General features: G+C 47.3%; 1 protein-coding gene across 1 annotated transcript in view; it reads left to right on the top strand.

The window, feature by feature from the left end:
• LOC128918080 (myosin-13) overlaps positions 1–9,654 on the top strand; it is a 36,576-nt gene extending 26,922 nt beyond the window's left edge. Inside the window, exons 29-39 of the mRNA XM_054221956.1 lie at positions 211–407; positions 901–1,084; positions 2,005–2,170; positions 2,998–3,122; positions 5,101–5,409; positions 5,496–5,699; positions 5,784–5,909; positions 7,024–7,194; positions 8,693–8,797; positions 8,873–8,968; positions 9,415–9,654. Coding sequence (XP_054077931.1) covers positions 211–407; positions 901–1,084; positions 2,005–2,170; positions 2,998–3,122; positions 5,101–5,409; positions 5,496–5,699; positions 5,784–5,909; positions 7,024–7,194; positions 8,693–8,797; positions 8,873–8,968; positions 9,415–9,654 — 1,923 coding nt within the window. The remainder of the gene's footprint in view (positions 1–210; positions 408–900; positions 1,085–2,004; positions 2,171–2,997; positions 3,123–5,100; positions 5,410–5,495; positions 5,700–5,783; positions 5,910–7,023; positions 7,195–8,692; positions 8,798–8,872; positions 8,969–9,414) is intronic.
• The last annotated feature ends 6,508 nt before the right edge of the window (positions 9,655–16,162 follow it).

The raw sequence follows: 16,162 nt of genomic DNA, 5'->3' as shown, positions 1-16,162 counted from the left end.
GAGAGGCAGTATCCCAGACGAGACTGACAAGCACCTGATCTTGCTGAACAACTTCAAGTCTGAAACATAGAGTCCCTAACGTTACTCACTTTGCTCCTTCTGTTACTCTAGCAGTTGCACACGGGCAGTGAGTTGTGGAGGTTTTATTGAAATAAATTAAAAAAATCCAGTCACAATGTGTTGACAACTTGTATACTTTTAACTACCCAGGCCAAGAACGCCCTGGCCCACGCCTTGCAGTCTGCTCGCCACGACTGTGACTTGCTGCGGGAACAATATGAGGAGGAGCAGGAGGCCAAGGGGGAGCTGCAGCGTGCCCTGTCCAAGGCCAACAGCGAAGTGGCCCAGTGGAGAACCAAATACGAGACAGACGCCATTCAGCGCACGGAGGAGCTGGAGGAGGCCAAGTATGTGTAGGGATGGTCTGGAGCAAGTAGAAGGATATTTAAATATAAATGTGAGAAGGAACTGAAGGAAACCAGAATATGCTTGTAGGGAGAATATGCAGAGCGGCATGCTTTGTAATGTGCTAGGAGTAGAGCGTTTAAAGGAGGAGGAGTAGAGGCTTGGGAGTGTCTACAGAAAGGAGAATTCCAGTGCATTAACTACGGAGTTACTCATAGTAGCTGAGAAATTACATTCTTTGCCAATACTGAAATGTGTTTCTGGTTCCTCTCTATATTGGTATAATCTACCCCTCGGGTAAGTATTCTCCCAGCCTATGCACCGCTCCAGCGTGCTGTCTCATCCCAGGCTCTTACTGGTGCTCTCTGCCCACACCATCACAGCTTTCTGTGTTGCGCTCTCTGCCCATCTCTCCCATGCCAAACTCCCTTCCTGTCCGTTCTCTGAGAACACCAGAATTTTCCTTCTCTCAGCGCTGATTGTCTCATCCTGCAGAAAGAAGCTTGCTCAGCGCCTGCAGGAGTCAGAGGAGCAGATTGAGGCTGTCAACTCAAAGTGTGCTTCACTGGAGAAGACAAAGCAGAGGCTGCAGGGGGAAGTGGATGACCTCATGATTGACGTGGAGAGGTCGAACGCAGCTTGTGCAGCATTTGATAAAAAGCAGAAGAATTTTGACAAGGTTCATTCAAAGAGCCTTCCAGATCTGAACATTGTTAGACATTTGATAGGCCAGGCCAAATTCTTAAATTATGGACATTCTGCACTCACAGTAAGATAAATTACGTTTTATCTAAAGCAAAGCTATGGTAAGGAGCACATAATGGGACGTATGGTAATGATAACGTCACAGTGTGAGTAACCCCAGATGACCACAGCAAACAATAAAGTAGCTTTCTGATAGTTTTAAAAAGCATGAAGTCTTTGCAAGGGAGATTGGGAGGATCCATATCTAGTCTTTGATCAAGCAGACTGAGCAAATATTCATATGCAAGCTAACAAGCCCTGACTTTCACTTGGTGCTAGTCTGCCAGCCTTGTATTTGGGTTAGGCGGAGCCTCAGACTCCTTTCCACAGTTCCAGTCTTCACTACCTTTAATAACACTGAACAGAATCAACACTGTTTGCCCAAGTGATGTTGGACAGTCCTGTGCCTTGGCCCAGCCTTGTGTGAGTGAATTGGGTGAATGCACTAAAAAAGATGCCCTGCACGGCTGTGGTATCAAACTCAGGAGACAATCAGCAGAACGTGATCTTTCTTGGTGGGCTGAGTGCAAGACCACTGGCTCCTGCAATAATAAAAAGGCTCACACAGCCTCATTCAGACTAACCACATTGTGTCCAGTGGTGTCAAACCAAAGTCCTGCCCGAGAGCTTGCAGTATGCAGTAGTGCTGGCTGAAGAAGATAATTTAAGTAGCTTCCACCAAAACAGCCATAATATGTATCACAGTGAATTGATTGTCACAGGCAGAGAACAGTCCAAAGCAAAAGACTGCAAAACAGGCCATGCCTCTTGGGTTCTTGTCCTGTAAACATGCAGAGACAGGAGTGTTACAGAATGGGTCATTCTTATGCTCTGAGATAGCTCCTGTTACTCCAGGTCCTGGCTGAATGGAAGCAGAAGTACCAGGAGAGTCAGGCTGACCTGGAAGCTGCCCAGAAGGAGTCTCGTTCTCTTAGCACAGAGATCTTCCGGATGAAGAATGCCTATGAAGAAATGCTTGACCAGGCTGAGACTGTCAGACGGGAGAATAAGAACCTCCAGCGTAAGTTCAGATCTCTAGCAGCTCCACCATGATCCACCATCAGCTCCATCAGAATCCACCATGTGTCCTAAGATGATTGCCTGTTTCTGGGCTACCAGAGCTCTGCCTCTTCCCAGGGTTTTGTTCCTTGTGGTTTTCCCACAAAGCTCAGGCTAGGCAACTTTCTTTCCTGTTCAGCTGATCACAAAGTCACCTGTAAACACAGGACTACAGCTCATTACAGCATCTTACATACTGATGGTATTCCCCTTCCATTCCCACCATCATAATCCCACTCATGAGTAGGGACCAAATTGACTGAATAGACAGAAATAATGATGAAACCACATACTCTTTTTTTTTTTCAAATTACTTCAGTCACTGCCATTAGAAAAAGTCTGGAGGGCTGTTGTCTGTCTCTTGACTATTGGAGGACCATGCAGCTGTGGCACAATGGATTGGCATTTAATAAGCAGAATAACTATATAAAGGAAACACAATTCGGTTCCTTTTTGTGAGCTGAATGATCCCTGGGGAGTATCTGAGGATAAAGAGAGCAATCAAACAGGACTGTCTCTGGAGAGGTAATTTCATTATCCAGAGGAAGTTGACATCATTCTCTGAGCTCAATCCAGTTGGTCCCCCTCATTTTCAAATTGCACACTGAACTAGAAATAGCAGGTGATCAGAAATAAAGATTGCACAGGAGACAAGACCTGTTATTTCTCCTCACTGCTGCATCACGCTACATTATTATCTCTTCCGTCACTTCCATTGCCAAACAACAATTGCAGGTCCATTGACAACATTACCTAAGATGAGTTGAGTCTGTGTTTTCTGTGTTGCAGAGGAAATTTCTGATCTGACTGAACAGATTGCTGAATGTGGAAAAGCTAATCATGGACTGGAGAAAGCAAAGAAGCAAATTGAGCAAGAAAAGTGTGACCTTCAAGCAGCATTAGAAGAAGCAGAGGCAAGTGTCCTCAATAAGGAGGCTTGCTTTTAGAGATATCATGAATGGAGAAAATGTGGAGACTATACATTCATGTTTGTCCCAACACTGTCACAAAGGTGCAGTACGAGAGCACAAGCAGACCAAATAGCACAGGACCAGCTCCTCTCCCATACCAATGTGACATCCCTTGCTGTGCTATCATGCACGAAAACACTCAGTCCCAGACTAAATTTGAGCTCATTTTGCACCACCTGTTTGAATTTGCTCCTCTGAAAGGCTAAAGAAAGGTCATTTGTATTTCAAAACTCTGACAATTTTTTTTTCTAGTCAAATTAATCAAGGATGTTTTCAGAGCATGTCTAACCCATACTTAAAAATCTTGGTATCACCTCCTGTACAAAACAAGCTGAATGCTGAAAGGAATTAAGATGGTATTTATTCAATTCCTCCGCTTTCAATGAGTGGGAGTCAGTAATACATTCAAAGAGGAGTCAGTTCACAGGACACGGGTTCTAATGAACATGGAGAGGTTGCTGCAGATCAGCTGAATCTTGGAGCTGCCACTGGTACACTGATGTGCTTTCCTGACACAGGCTGCGTACCAGGTCCCACAATTCCATGGTCTCTCCATCTTCCTTTGGCTATCCCTCATCTCGTCATAACTTTAAATCTTACTTTTTTCCTAATCCATGTCAGATTGTAGCTCTTTCAGTTCCCTCTTGTCTGGGTTCTGCCTTCTCTTCCGTTTCTGCCCTGACTGTCTCTTGGAAAAGCTTTTGGTACTTCTATATGACCGTATTTGATTCTCCACAAAATGCCTTTGAGAGCATTTCATGGAGCTGCCCATGGCATACCTAGCTAAGACACAGAAGCAGCTCAAACACAGAGACACAGAATTCATTTTCATTGGAAAGGATGTCTGGAAGGTCTTTAGTCCAACCTCCTGCTCAAATCAGTGTTGACTTCAAAGTTACGCTAGGTTGCTCGAAGCTTTGACTAATTGTTCTTTATAATTTCCAAGGAAGGAGATTTCATAGTATTGCTGGACAACCTTTTCCAGTAAGGCATCATTCTCATGGGAAAACATTTTTATCCATATATGCAGTCAGGATTTCCCCTGTATCAACTTTTGACCCTTGCCTTTTGTCTTTTTGCTGTCCACCACCAAGAAGAGCCCCACCTTGTTTTCTCTGTAACTCCCCTTAGGTAGAAAAAAAAATCAAAAACAACTGACACATCTCTAATCTTCAGATCTCACTAGATGGGTGGGCAGTACAAGCAAGAGTTAGAGTGGCCATGCAAATCCATCTGCTCTAATTTACGCATCTAAAATGTCACCAGTCTAATCCTGAATTAGTCACCATAGGCTCATTCTAGAATCAAAAAGGAGAAACAGGCATCTCTGGAGGGTCTGTTCTTAAAAGACATGACAAGGCTACATCGACTGTTTTATTCTCTGGACGTGCTTATTTCTGTCCACTGGTTGTAAAGGACCAGCTTCCAGCTTTTAACTCCTAGACATCTGAAGCTAAATGGTATGAGTATCAGAGGGAAAAGGCTGTATGGAAGGGGAAGATGCCCACATAGTCACTGGGATGGGACTAAGTGTAGAGCCCCTAAAGAGAATTCAGCATGGAGATGCAAGAGAAGGCAATCTTCTTCTGAGCATTAGGCTTGGCTGTCCGATTTTATGTTTTCACATGTCTTGTTATCTCTGCAATGTCAACATAGCCCTCCGTGCCCAGACCTTGTGATATTGGAGGCATTTTCCTAAGGAATCTTATTCCTAAATTACTAATTAATATCCAGCTAAGGTATAATGACTCCTGTGTATGGGAACAGCCATTGTTTTTTTCAGAGCTAGGCCTTTTCTAAAGGCCTACTACAGTAAGGCTAATGTATCTGCATTACTGACTGCAAAGTATCAAAATTCTGTATGGGCATTTCCCAATAACGGACACTACAGAGACAAATGATATTATTTCAACCCCAACAGGGCTCTTTAGAACATGAAGAGGGAAAAATCTTACGTGTTCAGCTGGAGCTGAACCAGGTGAAGTCAGATGTTGACAGAAGGAGTGCAGAGAAAGATGAAGAAATTCAACAGCTGAAGAGGAATCACCAGAGGGTATTAGAGTCTATGCAGACCACGTTGGATGCTGAGATAAGAAGCCGAAATGATGCTTTGAGGCTGAAAAAGAAGATGGAGGGAGACCTGAATGACATGGAAATACAGCTGAGCCATGCCAACTGTCAGGTAGCAGAGACACAGAAGCACCTCAAAGCTGTGCAAGGGCAACTCAAGGTAGGGACCACGAGGGCTACTGTCCTATGGGTCTTTGCTGCTCACCCTGCTTGCTTCTGAGTGTCATTGTGCTTTCACCTCCAAAGGACTCCCAGCTCCATTTGGATGATGCTTTGAGAGAGAACGACGACCTGAAGGAGCAGCTTGCTATCGTAGAGCGTAGGAACAATCTGATGACAACAGAAATGGAGGAGATGCGAGCTGCTATGGAGCAGACAGAGCGAGCCCGGAAAGTTTCTGAGCAGGAGCTGACAGATGCCAGTGAGCGAGTGCAGCTTCTCCACTCGCAGGTATTTGGTAACTCCTTTACAACGGGCACGTAGGAGTGGCATGAAATAGGGTGGGAATGACCTGTCTTCTGTCTGTCCCAACAGAACACAAGCCTCCTCAACACCAAGAAGAGACTGGAAGTAGACATTACTCATTTACACAATGAAGTTGAAGACAGCATTCAGGAAGCCAGAAATGCAGAGGAGAAAGCAAAGAAAGCAATCACAGATGTAAGTCCTCTTGCTTGTCTCTCTTCCACTTCATACTACTGCAGTCACTTTTACATTTTAGAAAGGAGCAATCAGGCTGAGGAGAACCAATTCTTCAACATAGGAACAGAAAATACTGGTGACACACAATCCCTCCCACATGGGCCTCACACAGCCTTTGCCCTACTGCTTGCCATTGAAGACGCCTTCAGTCGAGGTCTTCTACTCACCCCTGTCTCCCCATACCCACGTTCACTTTTGCTTCCAGTATAAATGTAACAAACAGGATAGTACAGATGGTGGCAAAACTGTAATAGGAAAAGAGTAGTCAAACCAAGGCCTGTTTAGACACACCACAGAAAAGCAGAAATTAAGACTAAAGTCATACATGCTTCTATACAAATGCAAGACATGTAAGAAATTGAGAAATGTTTCATTTAAACAAGACTACAGTTACAGCATCAGAAGAAACAAATCTTAGGACTATCTAGGAAAGGTATATGAAAATGAAACAGAAAATGGTCACGCTACAGACTACCAGTCATACCATGACTTCATGGTGCACCTGGGCCTGAAAAGCTGTGTCTGGTTCTGGTTGCCCACCAGCGGCAGTGCTGCAGATTCCCCTCTGCCCTGCCGCATTGGTGACAGCTATCCATCCAGGGTTCTGAAGATCTCAGCAGGCACAAGATTTTCATTGCGGTTCGAGATATTGGGGGTCATTTCATTGGCAAAAACTGCTTAGGAGTCTGACTCTTCAGCCCAAATGGCCAGATATTCAAATTCATTTGGCGGCCCCGAGATGCAGAGGGCTAGCTGGTGATACTTCAAGATGCCCCTAATTTCCATTGATTCTTAAGAAATGAAACTTCGGTATTGAGTCATTTCCATGCCCTAATTATTTTTTTCTTGTCATCAACCCTGCCCATTCTCCAAGGCAGAGTAGTTTTAGAAATACAGATATTGAGAAACGGTGATCCTCTTTATATGACAGACCCTTAGCACAGCCATGGGCACTGACTGAGAACGTTGAGAGCCGTACGCCAATGTGAAGCTGGGCATTGCTCCCAGTGAGAGTGCAAAACTGCCAGGGACGGGGAGGCCTACTTGTAACATAACTGTGCACTACAACCAGGCAGCCATGATGGCAGAAGAGCTGAAGAAGGAGCAGGACACCAGCGCCCACCTGGAGAGGATGAAGAGGAATCTGGAACAGACGGTGAAGGACCTGCAGCTCCGTCTGGATGAAGCTGAGCAGCTGGCACTGAAGGGTGGAAAGAAGCAACTGCAGAAACTAGAGGCGAGGGTATGGTAAAGACGAGGGTGGGCTAAGGTTAAGTTCCTGAGTGGGCCCTTGGTTGCTGGAACCTCTGGGGAGGGTTACAACAGGGACAACCCCAGGTATCTCCAGCAGGGTTGATGAATTACACTGAGTAGTCGTACATTGCATTGTGGGTGAGGAACTTAAGAATGACCTCATAAAAAATGAGTGGGAAAAAATGGTGGCAGATGAACATCAGGGTAGACATATACGGTAACTTACCCAGGGAAAAATAATTTAAAGCATACTTACTTGGGGATGAGCTTGGAACTGGCAATTACAGATCAGCCAGGAGATCTATCTCATCCATGACTGACCTCAGAAACTGTTTGTTCAATGTTCAGTAAAAGCAAAAACCCAAAAGAGAAAAAAAATTGGGCTTCATTAGGAAGGGCACTGAGAACAAGACAGAGGGCATCACTTGCCATGTGCAAGTTCTGGTCACTGCAACTCAAGAAGGACCTGACAGTTAGAGAAGCAGCCAGGGAACGGCATCCAGTGTGTAGCCTTATGAGGAGAGACAAAAAAGGCTAGGACTCTTATTTGGAGAGGAGATGGTGGAAGGGCATATGATCGGCATTTACAGAATCACGACAGCAGTGGCTAAGGTGTGTTCTGAATGGTTATTCATCAAAATGCACAATATGAGAAGTAAGAACACATGATGCAGATCAGGACATCTTCATCTGGAGATCAGTTTAAAAGAAATAAAAGGAACTACTTTACAGAGCAGGCAGTGAAATTCTGGAACCTGCTGCCACGGGAGGTTGTAGAGACAGCTGGTACAAGGTTTAAAAAGATCAGAAATCAGCAGGTTTATAGACGTACTTAAGGGAACAGGCACAGATATGTCACCTGCTGCCCCTAAATAGTATATGCTGCTGCCACTCCCAAAGGCAGAGCGTACAGCTAGATGGACCATTTGCCTGACCCACTTACTGCACTCTTAAACCGCTCCTGTTCCAAAAGACAGCACAGCTGACAGGGAGTTAGGTGTTCTTGGCTTTGAAAGGAAATATCCACACTGAAATGCAAACATTGCTGTCCAGGTTTGACCTACATACAAAGCACAAAAGGCAGGGAGCTGTGGGAAGTTGTTAGGGGCTATTCGTGAGGGTGAGCTGGACTCAATGATTACAAATTAAACAGATTTTCCCTATTTACCTGGTGAACATTGACAGAACCCTCCCGTCCCTGTTTCAATTTCCTCTTCTCTGACCGATTTAAGCCTAATTGTGTTTATAAGTGCCCCGGCTATCCACAGTAAGTTCCTTCTATAAATACCTATGGATTCACACACTATGTCACTACTAGTATAGCACAGTGAGCAGTTTTTAGCTAGTTTAGCCCCAAGAAGCAGCTGCAGGAAGCTGCCCTGCGCTCTGCAGCCTTAGTCTGCAGAGCCCCGGTTCCCAAGATCCTACAGCGGGATCAGCAGCCTTTCTTGGCAGCTTGCTGTCTTCACCATGATGCTGTGTTTCAGATCAACGAGTTAGAAAACGAGCTTGATGCTGAGCAGAAACGGGGAATAGAGTCACTGAAAGGCGCTCGCAAGTATGAGCGAAGGCTGAAGGAGCTCACATACCAGGTACTTCAAATCCTCTGGCCTCTTACATCACCTCGGCCCATCATCCAAGGCTGACTTGGTTTTCACTTCTTGCAGTCTGAAGAGGATAAGAAAAATATTCTCCGGCTCCAGGACCTGGTGGACAAGCTGCAGTTAAAAGTGAAAGCATACAAGAAACAGGCTGAGGAAGCCGTGAGTGCAGGACTCTTTTTAAATCTTTGTGGGCCCAGGGTGGAGATTTCCAAAAGGCCTGGGCTCTCAAGTTCATTAAAATAATTGAACACCCAGTTTGATAGGGCAGCTATGGCCACTGGCTTTAAATATTCCTTACCTTGTAAAGACTTCTGGCTCACAACAGAGCAGGCACAGCTGTAATTATCCTGGAGTTGTTGCACTTTTGGAGCCACGCTAGCCAATTTTGCCAGCTGGAGCTGAGCAGGACGGATTGTTCTGTCCCCAGCAGAGCGCTCATGTTGTTGACAGCACGGGATAGAAGTGCTCAGAGTGCTGGCAGCGCAGGGATGTAGCTATGAGCTATAGGTGACGTTACTGTGGCGCAGCCACAGGGTGTTCAGTTAACAGTAACAGCACAATGTCAGTTCATGCCCATGTCGCTGATGGCACTGCATGACTTTCAGGAAGAACAGGCGAACACTAACCTCTCACGATGCCGCAAGACCCAGCATGAGCTGGAAGAGGCTGAAGAACGAGCTGATATTGCTGAATGCCAGGTTAACAAGTTGCGAGCCAAAACTCGTGACATTGGACGACAGGTGAGTTGGAGGGCTACGGAGAAGGATCCTTCCTACACTGCAAGTGCCACAAAGATCTGCAGCCACAGCTGCATTCCTCCCTCTGGCACTGCAGCAGCCTCATAAAGGAAGGCCAGAAATTGGCACTTACTCAAAACCAGTGAGTTTTGAACGTCCTTTTGGTGCCTCCCAACAGACAGACCAGATATGATTGATGCTAAGAATCCAGGTCTTTCAGCAGAATTGGGAGATACTGGTTCTTTGCCAGTAATATGGCAGAACATTTGCAATACCCACAGACCTGTAGCAACCCCGCAAATAATTCAATTGCTCCAATAACCTCTACGTTATCATCCTTTTTTTTTTTTTTATATTTAGAAATCAGAGGAATGATGTCCCTGATCAGAGCTGCAGCAGGCTCTCTTACAATATAGACTCCAGCGCATCCAACAGAGATAGTCATTACTTGCTTCAAGGAACTAGGTGTGCGTGTAACTGATCCTTGACCTGGTAACTTTTAGACAACCCTAAGTAGAAGCTGTGAGAAATAAAAATAAACCTGGGTGATGCTGTGGTGACTGTAAGGATAATCAATTTGTCACAAGACTGACCGTGCGCATCTGTGAAGGGATGTGTCGGGTATGGCAGCAGTTCCCAAACTCCAAGTTATATCCTGTGGAGGCGAAAAGGGTTCCCGGGGCAATGGGAACACACTCCTCAGCAGTTCTCCACGGCTTCAACCTTCCTGCGTGCGAGAAGCTAACAGTTAAGTAGGAAAAATACCGAGAAGATCTCTCCGCAAGGCTGTAACAACAGCCGTGGCCGGAACGCCTCTGCTCCGCCGCCGTCGCGGCCCGTCCGCGCCGCAGCTCGGTGGGACGCGGGCGCGTCCCTTCGGGGCCGCGCACGAGCTTGGCACCGGCCACGCGCGGGGGGCACGGGCGGGGCCCTGCGTGCGGCGCCCTGCGGCCGGCGGTGTGCTGGGCCGGCGGAGGCGGGAAAAGGCGGGTGTCTGCTCCGTGCGGGTGTGTGTGGGGGGGGGGGGGAATCTGCTCCATGCAGCGCCCCTGGGGAGGGATCCGCTCCATGTGGGGAGGGGGCTGATTCTGCTGAACCCCGCGGGCCGCGGCGCACGGTGGCCCGTTCGCTCAGCCTGTCGCCGCGCCGGGAGCCCCGTGGCCGCCGCCGGTCCCCCCGCCCCGGGTCGCCCCTCAGGTAGGCGGTGGGTCCCGGCTGGCCCCGCCCACGGGAGCCGTGCCTGCGCGCGGCCCGCCGGCAGGTGGCGCTGCCGTTGCGCGGCGGGCAGGGCCCCCTCTCCCCTCAGGCCGGGGGCGGCGGTCGGGGCCGCCCGGGGCGGGCCAGCGGCTTCCTGCCGGAGCGGCGACGGCCTCGACCACCGCCCCCGGCCGGGGCCGAGCCCTCCGCCTGTCCCGGCAGCCCGCCGGGCAGCCCTGCCCCTGCGCGGTCTCTGCCGGCTGTGGGCTCTCTACTCCCCGGGACGCGGGGGTGGGCGGTTGCCCGCGGTCCGGCCGGAGTCCTCGCGTCCCGGGGCCCTCCCCGGTGAGCAGGGTCCCTCTGCAAAGGGAGGGGTGCTGTGCCTGCCTTCCCCAGCGTCGGTCTTTGCCTGTTTCTAAAAGGGCCTGTTTCTAAACAGTAAAAATGTGCTGGAGCACATTAACAGCTTCAGATTTTTCATTTTTAAATGTCTGGATGTTCACTGTCGGTAGGAGCCAGACTTTGCCGGGGGGTCGTGTTCAGCCAGAGGGTCGTGTCCAAGAGACAGCCAGTGGCTGTGGCCACTGTCTTCCCTCATTTTTGTCTGCAGGCACCAGTGCCATCACCAGCCATCAGCTGGTCACCCCTCTCAAGGTTCTGCCTCCTCCCTTTGACACTCAGTACCAGTGGCCTGCTGCCCACCTCCCCGTGATGCTCCTTCCTTCCATGTCATTCCTTTCTCCTCTTGTGTATTCATCTGCGCCAATTGTTCTGGTACCTCGTGTTCCCTCTGGGCTTCTGTCCTCCTTCTCCCGTGTTTTATACCCTGTCACTGCTGGCTGTAACCCCTGTGCCTCCCGATGGGTTGTCCTCCTGTTCCTATCCAGGGTCCTCTGTGCCAGTCACAACTCTCTGTTAGTCATAGCCTGCTAATGCCCCATCAAACGCTGACCTGCCATCACTGCCTCCTGAGCTGGCCAAAAGCATCTTGTTTCTTTTCCTCTGCTCTGTGGCTACCTGCCATCGTTGGCTCTGGCTTGCATGTTCTTCAGCACAGCGTTTTCTGTTGTCAGCGGCGGATGTGGACAGCCTTTTCACAGACACAGCAGTCTGTGACTTCAACTGTCACCGTGTCCAACCCCCCCAAACTGGCAGGTCCTGCCTGCAGCCTCACATGACAGGACACGGTTTTTGTTGCACAGATGTGCACATTAGGACCACGGCTACCCCAGTCAACACACAGTGCTGTGATAAGCACAATGATGGCAGACAAATCAGTAGATTAGCAGGGTTTATCCCTTTGTTATGTACAAACCTGTTCTCAGTACTCTTATTTGTACATAAAGGAAGAAAAATGGAAAGAATGAGAAACAGCTCTGCATGGGAGTTTTGTTCTGCAGGGGTGGTTTTTAAGGCTATTTTTTCTTTAACATGAATGATGGCGGCTGCAAATGTATTTATAAAGCTGAAAGAAAATCCTTTGTCTGAAAATTTCTTTGCACTCCCAGAAGCTTCTAGATATGCTTTGTATTTGTCATGAGACCTATAGAGCCCTCTGAGTCCTTTGCTTGTCCCAGTAGACCAGGAAGGGAGTGGTAGTGGAATGACCAGACACATGTGCGTTACCCATGAGCCAGCACTGACTTGTTCTTGGCATGCTGGCCAGCAGTAGGAAGGATCTGGTGTCACCGCCTGTCTCTCCGCAGGAGTATTTCAGTAAAGCAGCCTGTGAGGTGCTTAGGCCATACATTAGCATCTTCTGTGACCACAGAACATGTCACCTTGCTCACTCAAAGACAGCTCTGGCAGGGAGGACGAAGAGACAAGGTGAAAGTTAAAGACGCAGTCCAAATCTGTGCTACTTCCACCTCTGTTCCGGGGCAGAGCGCACAGTCCAGGCAGACGGTTTGAACAACACTCAGGCCAAAAGCTTGAATTGCTCCTTAGGCTGATGGAGAAACAAAACAGGCCACACCTTTAACTTAGCTATAAATGGGAAAATGACAGCAAACATCCATGTCATATGCTCTTCAAAAACTGCTCACTGGTCAAAGCTCACTGTGTATCTCCACACAGAGAGAGACTGAGAAGACAGAGAGAGACGTTGAGCCTCCAGAGGCTGCAAGAACTTGAATGCAGGTCTGTGCCGAGCAGCTCCAGTGGGCAACTCTAGACTATTCCCAGCTCAGAGGTTTTTGTATTTCTGTATCTCTGTGCTTAATTCTTGCCACTAAATTTATAAGATATGCAGGTGCGTATTAGCATTCTGAAAAGAAGCAGACGGTTTCTGGAAAATAGGAGAAGGACTGAGAGGATAGTTAAAAAAAAAATGAAACCAGAAAGCTGGAAGGAAAATGAAATAGGATAACTGCTAGGTTTTCAAAATAAACTTTATTTATTTCTTTAAGAACAAAAAACGTACTATTTTTTGTTTAGTTGAACCAGAGGTAGCGTGATATATGCTTAGGAAATAAAAAAGGACAAACTCTTTATTTTAGAACAGTAACAAATAAGCTTATTAAGAGAGCAGGAGCTGTGTCATACCTCAGTGTATACTAAGAATTACTCTTACTAGTTTGTCTACCCGTGAAGTCAGAAGGAGGTTTAAAATGCTGATTTAAAAACACACCATGCACACACAAAGCTCATTGCTTCTAGGCATGGTGCCTGCTCCTCCTTTGAGGTCCTGGGGGAACGGACGGAAGTGGGATTCATTCCAGTGTCCTACAGGATTGTCTTTCAAGTCTGTAGGGCCTTTTTGTAGGAAAAGGGTAAGTTGTGCTGAGAGTTACAGTCCCTTTGCTTATGTCTGTGGCCAACATCAGGCCTTGTACACCTCTAAAAAACTTTTTGCAGAAAACTGAGATTTCTCAGGTATGAAACTGTACTCCCGTGTGCCACCGTTATGCCTTACTTGTATTAGCAGACAAACTAAGCACAAGAGGACTCAGCATTTGACCCTTGTTAATCATACAATAAATTTGGTCTAATTCACCTCATACGTTTGTTCTGATTCTATGAAATAATAAATCCTCTTTATGTTTTCAGCTTGGGACAAAACAACTCCATGTTTCAGTGCAGACTGAGGACTGACTGCTAGGGTGCAGCCTGCAGAAAAGACCTCGGGATTATGGTGGAAAACAAGTTGGACCTGTGTCAGCAGTGCTCCCCTGCAGTAATAACACTAACCAGTCATGGGATTGCATTAGTAAGGAGCCAGTAAGTAGCCAGCAGGTGGAGCGATGTGGTTATTCCCCTCTGCTTGGCACTGATGAGGTGGCATCTGCAATACTGTGTTCAGTTTGTGGACCCGCCCATTATACGGGAGATGTTGACATGCTGGAGAGGATCCAGCAAAAGCCCCTGGTATCAGTCAGTTGGAGCACGTGCCATATGAGGATATGTGAAGGAATTAGGTTCATTTAGCCTGGAGAAGAGAAGGCTAGCGGGGAAACTAATTGCAGACTAACACTGCTGAAAAGTGCGAATTAAGATGCATCCAAGCTTTTCCTACAAGTGTACAGTGAAGAGATAAGAGGCAATGGTCTTGTGTTTCTTAAACACCCAGAGGTGTTTAAGAAACATCTAGATGTGGCACTTCAGGGCATACTCTAGTGGCAGAGATTGTACATTGTTTGGTTGGACTCAATGATCTTAAGGGTCCTTTCCAACCATGAAGATTCTGTGATTCTGTGTTGCAAACCAGGGAAATTCTTTTTCAACAAAAGGAACACATTGTTTACCATGAGTGTGGTGCAGCCCTGGGACAGGCTGCCCAGAGAGGCTGTGAAATCTCCATCCGCGGGGATTTCCAGGATACATGTGGACAAGGCCCCAAGCAACTTCATCTAGCCTTGAAGTTAGCCCTTCTTTGAGTAGGAGATTGGACTAAAGACCCCCAATATCCCTTACAATCTACATTTTTCACTGATTCAGTTGAACTCACTAATCCATAAGGAACAGAGTTGCAGTCTGCCATTTGAAATTGATCAATTCACTGAAAAGGCTGAGGAACACAAAACTGGGACCAGCCACAGGAAGGTCAGGACCATGCAGCTAGAGGGAAGAGTGGTGATTGGGAAAGGACAGCATGGGAACGAGGCCTCTGTCTCAGGTGCCATGCAAGTGAGCCATCAAATCACCTCCTTCAGCCTGTGAGTTCTCAAAGTGACGATTCCAGGGATAAAGTACAACCTCTTTTCCCCATGATATTTTTACAACGTAGATTTGTAATCTTTGGTTTTGGAGGATATTTGAAAGCTGTCTGAACATGGGCCTGGGCAACCTGCTGTAGGTGACCCTGCTTGTGCAGAGGCGTTTGGACCAGATCACCTCCAGGGTTCCCTTCCCACCTCAACTGTTCTGTGATCCTGTGACTCTGATTTTATCCATTGATTTTAACATTCCATTGTGATTTGTCTTATACCAATACGGTTCACTGCTCTGGATAGTCCCTATGGCTAACTGTACAGTCTTTTGGGCAGCTCCAGGTCCAGGTGTAGCTTGCAGGGCACTAGGAACAGTGACCCTACTTTTTCCCACTCACCCACTGTAGTTGGCAAAGACGCAGAGTAGCCTGGAAATATAAGGGAAAGGGCTGCAGAGAGTCATCTGTGGGGGCTGAGAAGAATGTGGCGGGTGGAAGAGTCACTAGGTGGATCCTCACTCGAAAATGGAGTGAGGAAGAGGTTGCCCACAGTGCGCAGTGCTGTGCTGGGTCTTGGTCAGAAGCAAGCAGTGGACTTGCAGCGCCTGTTTGCAGAGACAGTTTACTGCCAACCTGTTGTTGCAAATGTGTGTCAGCAACAGCAGATTTTAAAAATTAAAGCTGTCAAGGGGAAACTAATGCTGAGTTTCCAAGAGTTTATGGAATTGAATCCTCATCTTCAATACTACTCAGGATGAACATAGTTCTTTCCTAATTCTTAGAGACTTTCCTGTATGAGTCATTGTTCACGAGAGAATAGCAGCTTTATACACAGATGGTTGCAGAACAGAGACACCATTGAGAGTAAAACACTGAGACATCTATGTCCTGCAGATACAGGCACACACATATACACAGATCAACAACTTTATCCATAGAAAGCAGTCGGTCCTGCTCAGTGTGTTCAGGCAGAATCTCTGCTTTTTCATGACATCAGAAATCCCTGATGGAATTCAAGTAATGAGCAATTCATGCTGAAGAGGGAAGTTTAGTGTCAGTGAGATATCAATGTCCAAATTAGCACATCCAGGGGGAGTTTGGCTGGAGGACTGCCTAGCTGGATTGCTCTTCTTAGCTGGCCAGAAGCCCAGTTCTCCATGGGATCAAAAGAAAAGATCTCATGCTCTGGGACCCAGCAAGCTGTTGTCAATGATCTGGCAAGTCCAGATCACACAACTAAGACTGATACTAAGCCGGAGAGAAGCAGGTTTG

The sequence above is a fragment of the Rissa tridactyla genome, chromosome 15 (genome assembly GCF_028500815.1).
Source record: "Rissa tridactyla isolate bRisTri1 chromosome 15, bRisTri1.patW.cur.20221130, whole genome shotgun sequence".
Taxonomy (NCBI): domain Eukaryota; kingdom Metazoa; phylum Chordata; class Aves; order Charadriiformes; family Laridae; genus Rissa; species Rissa tridactyla.
This window is presented reverse-complemented; position numbering and strand designations above follow the sequence as displayed.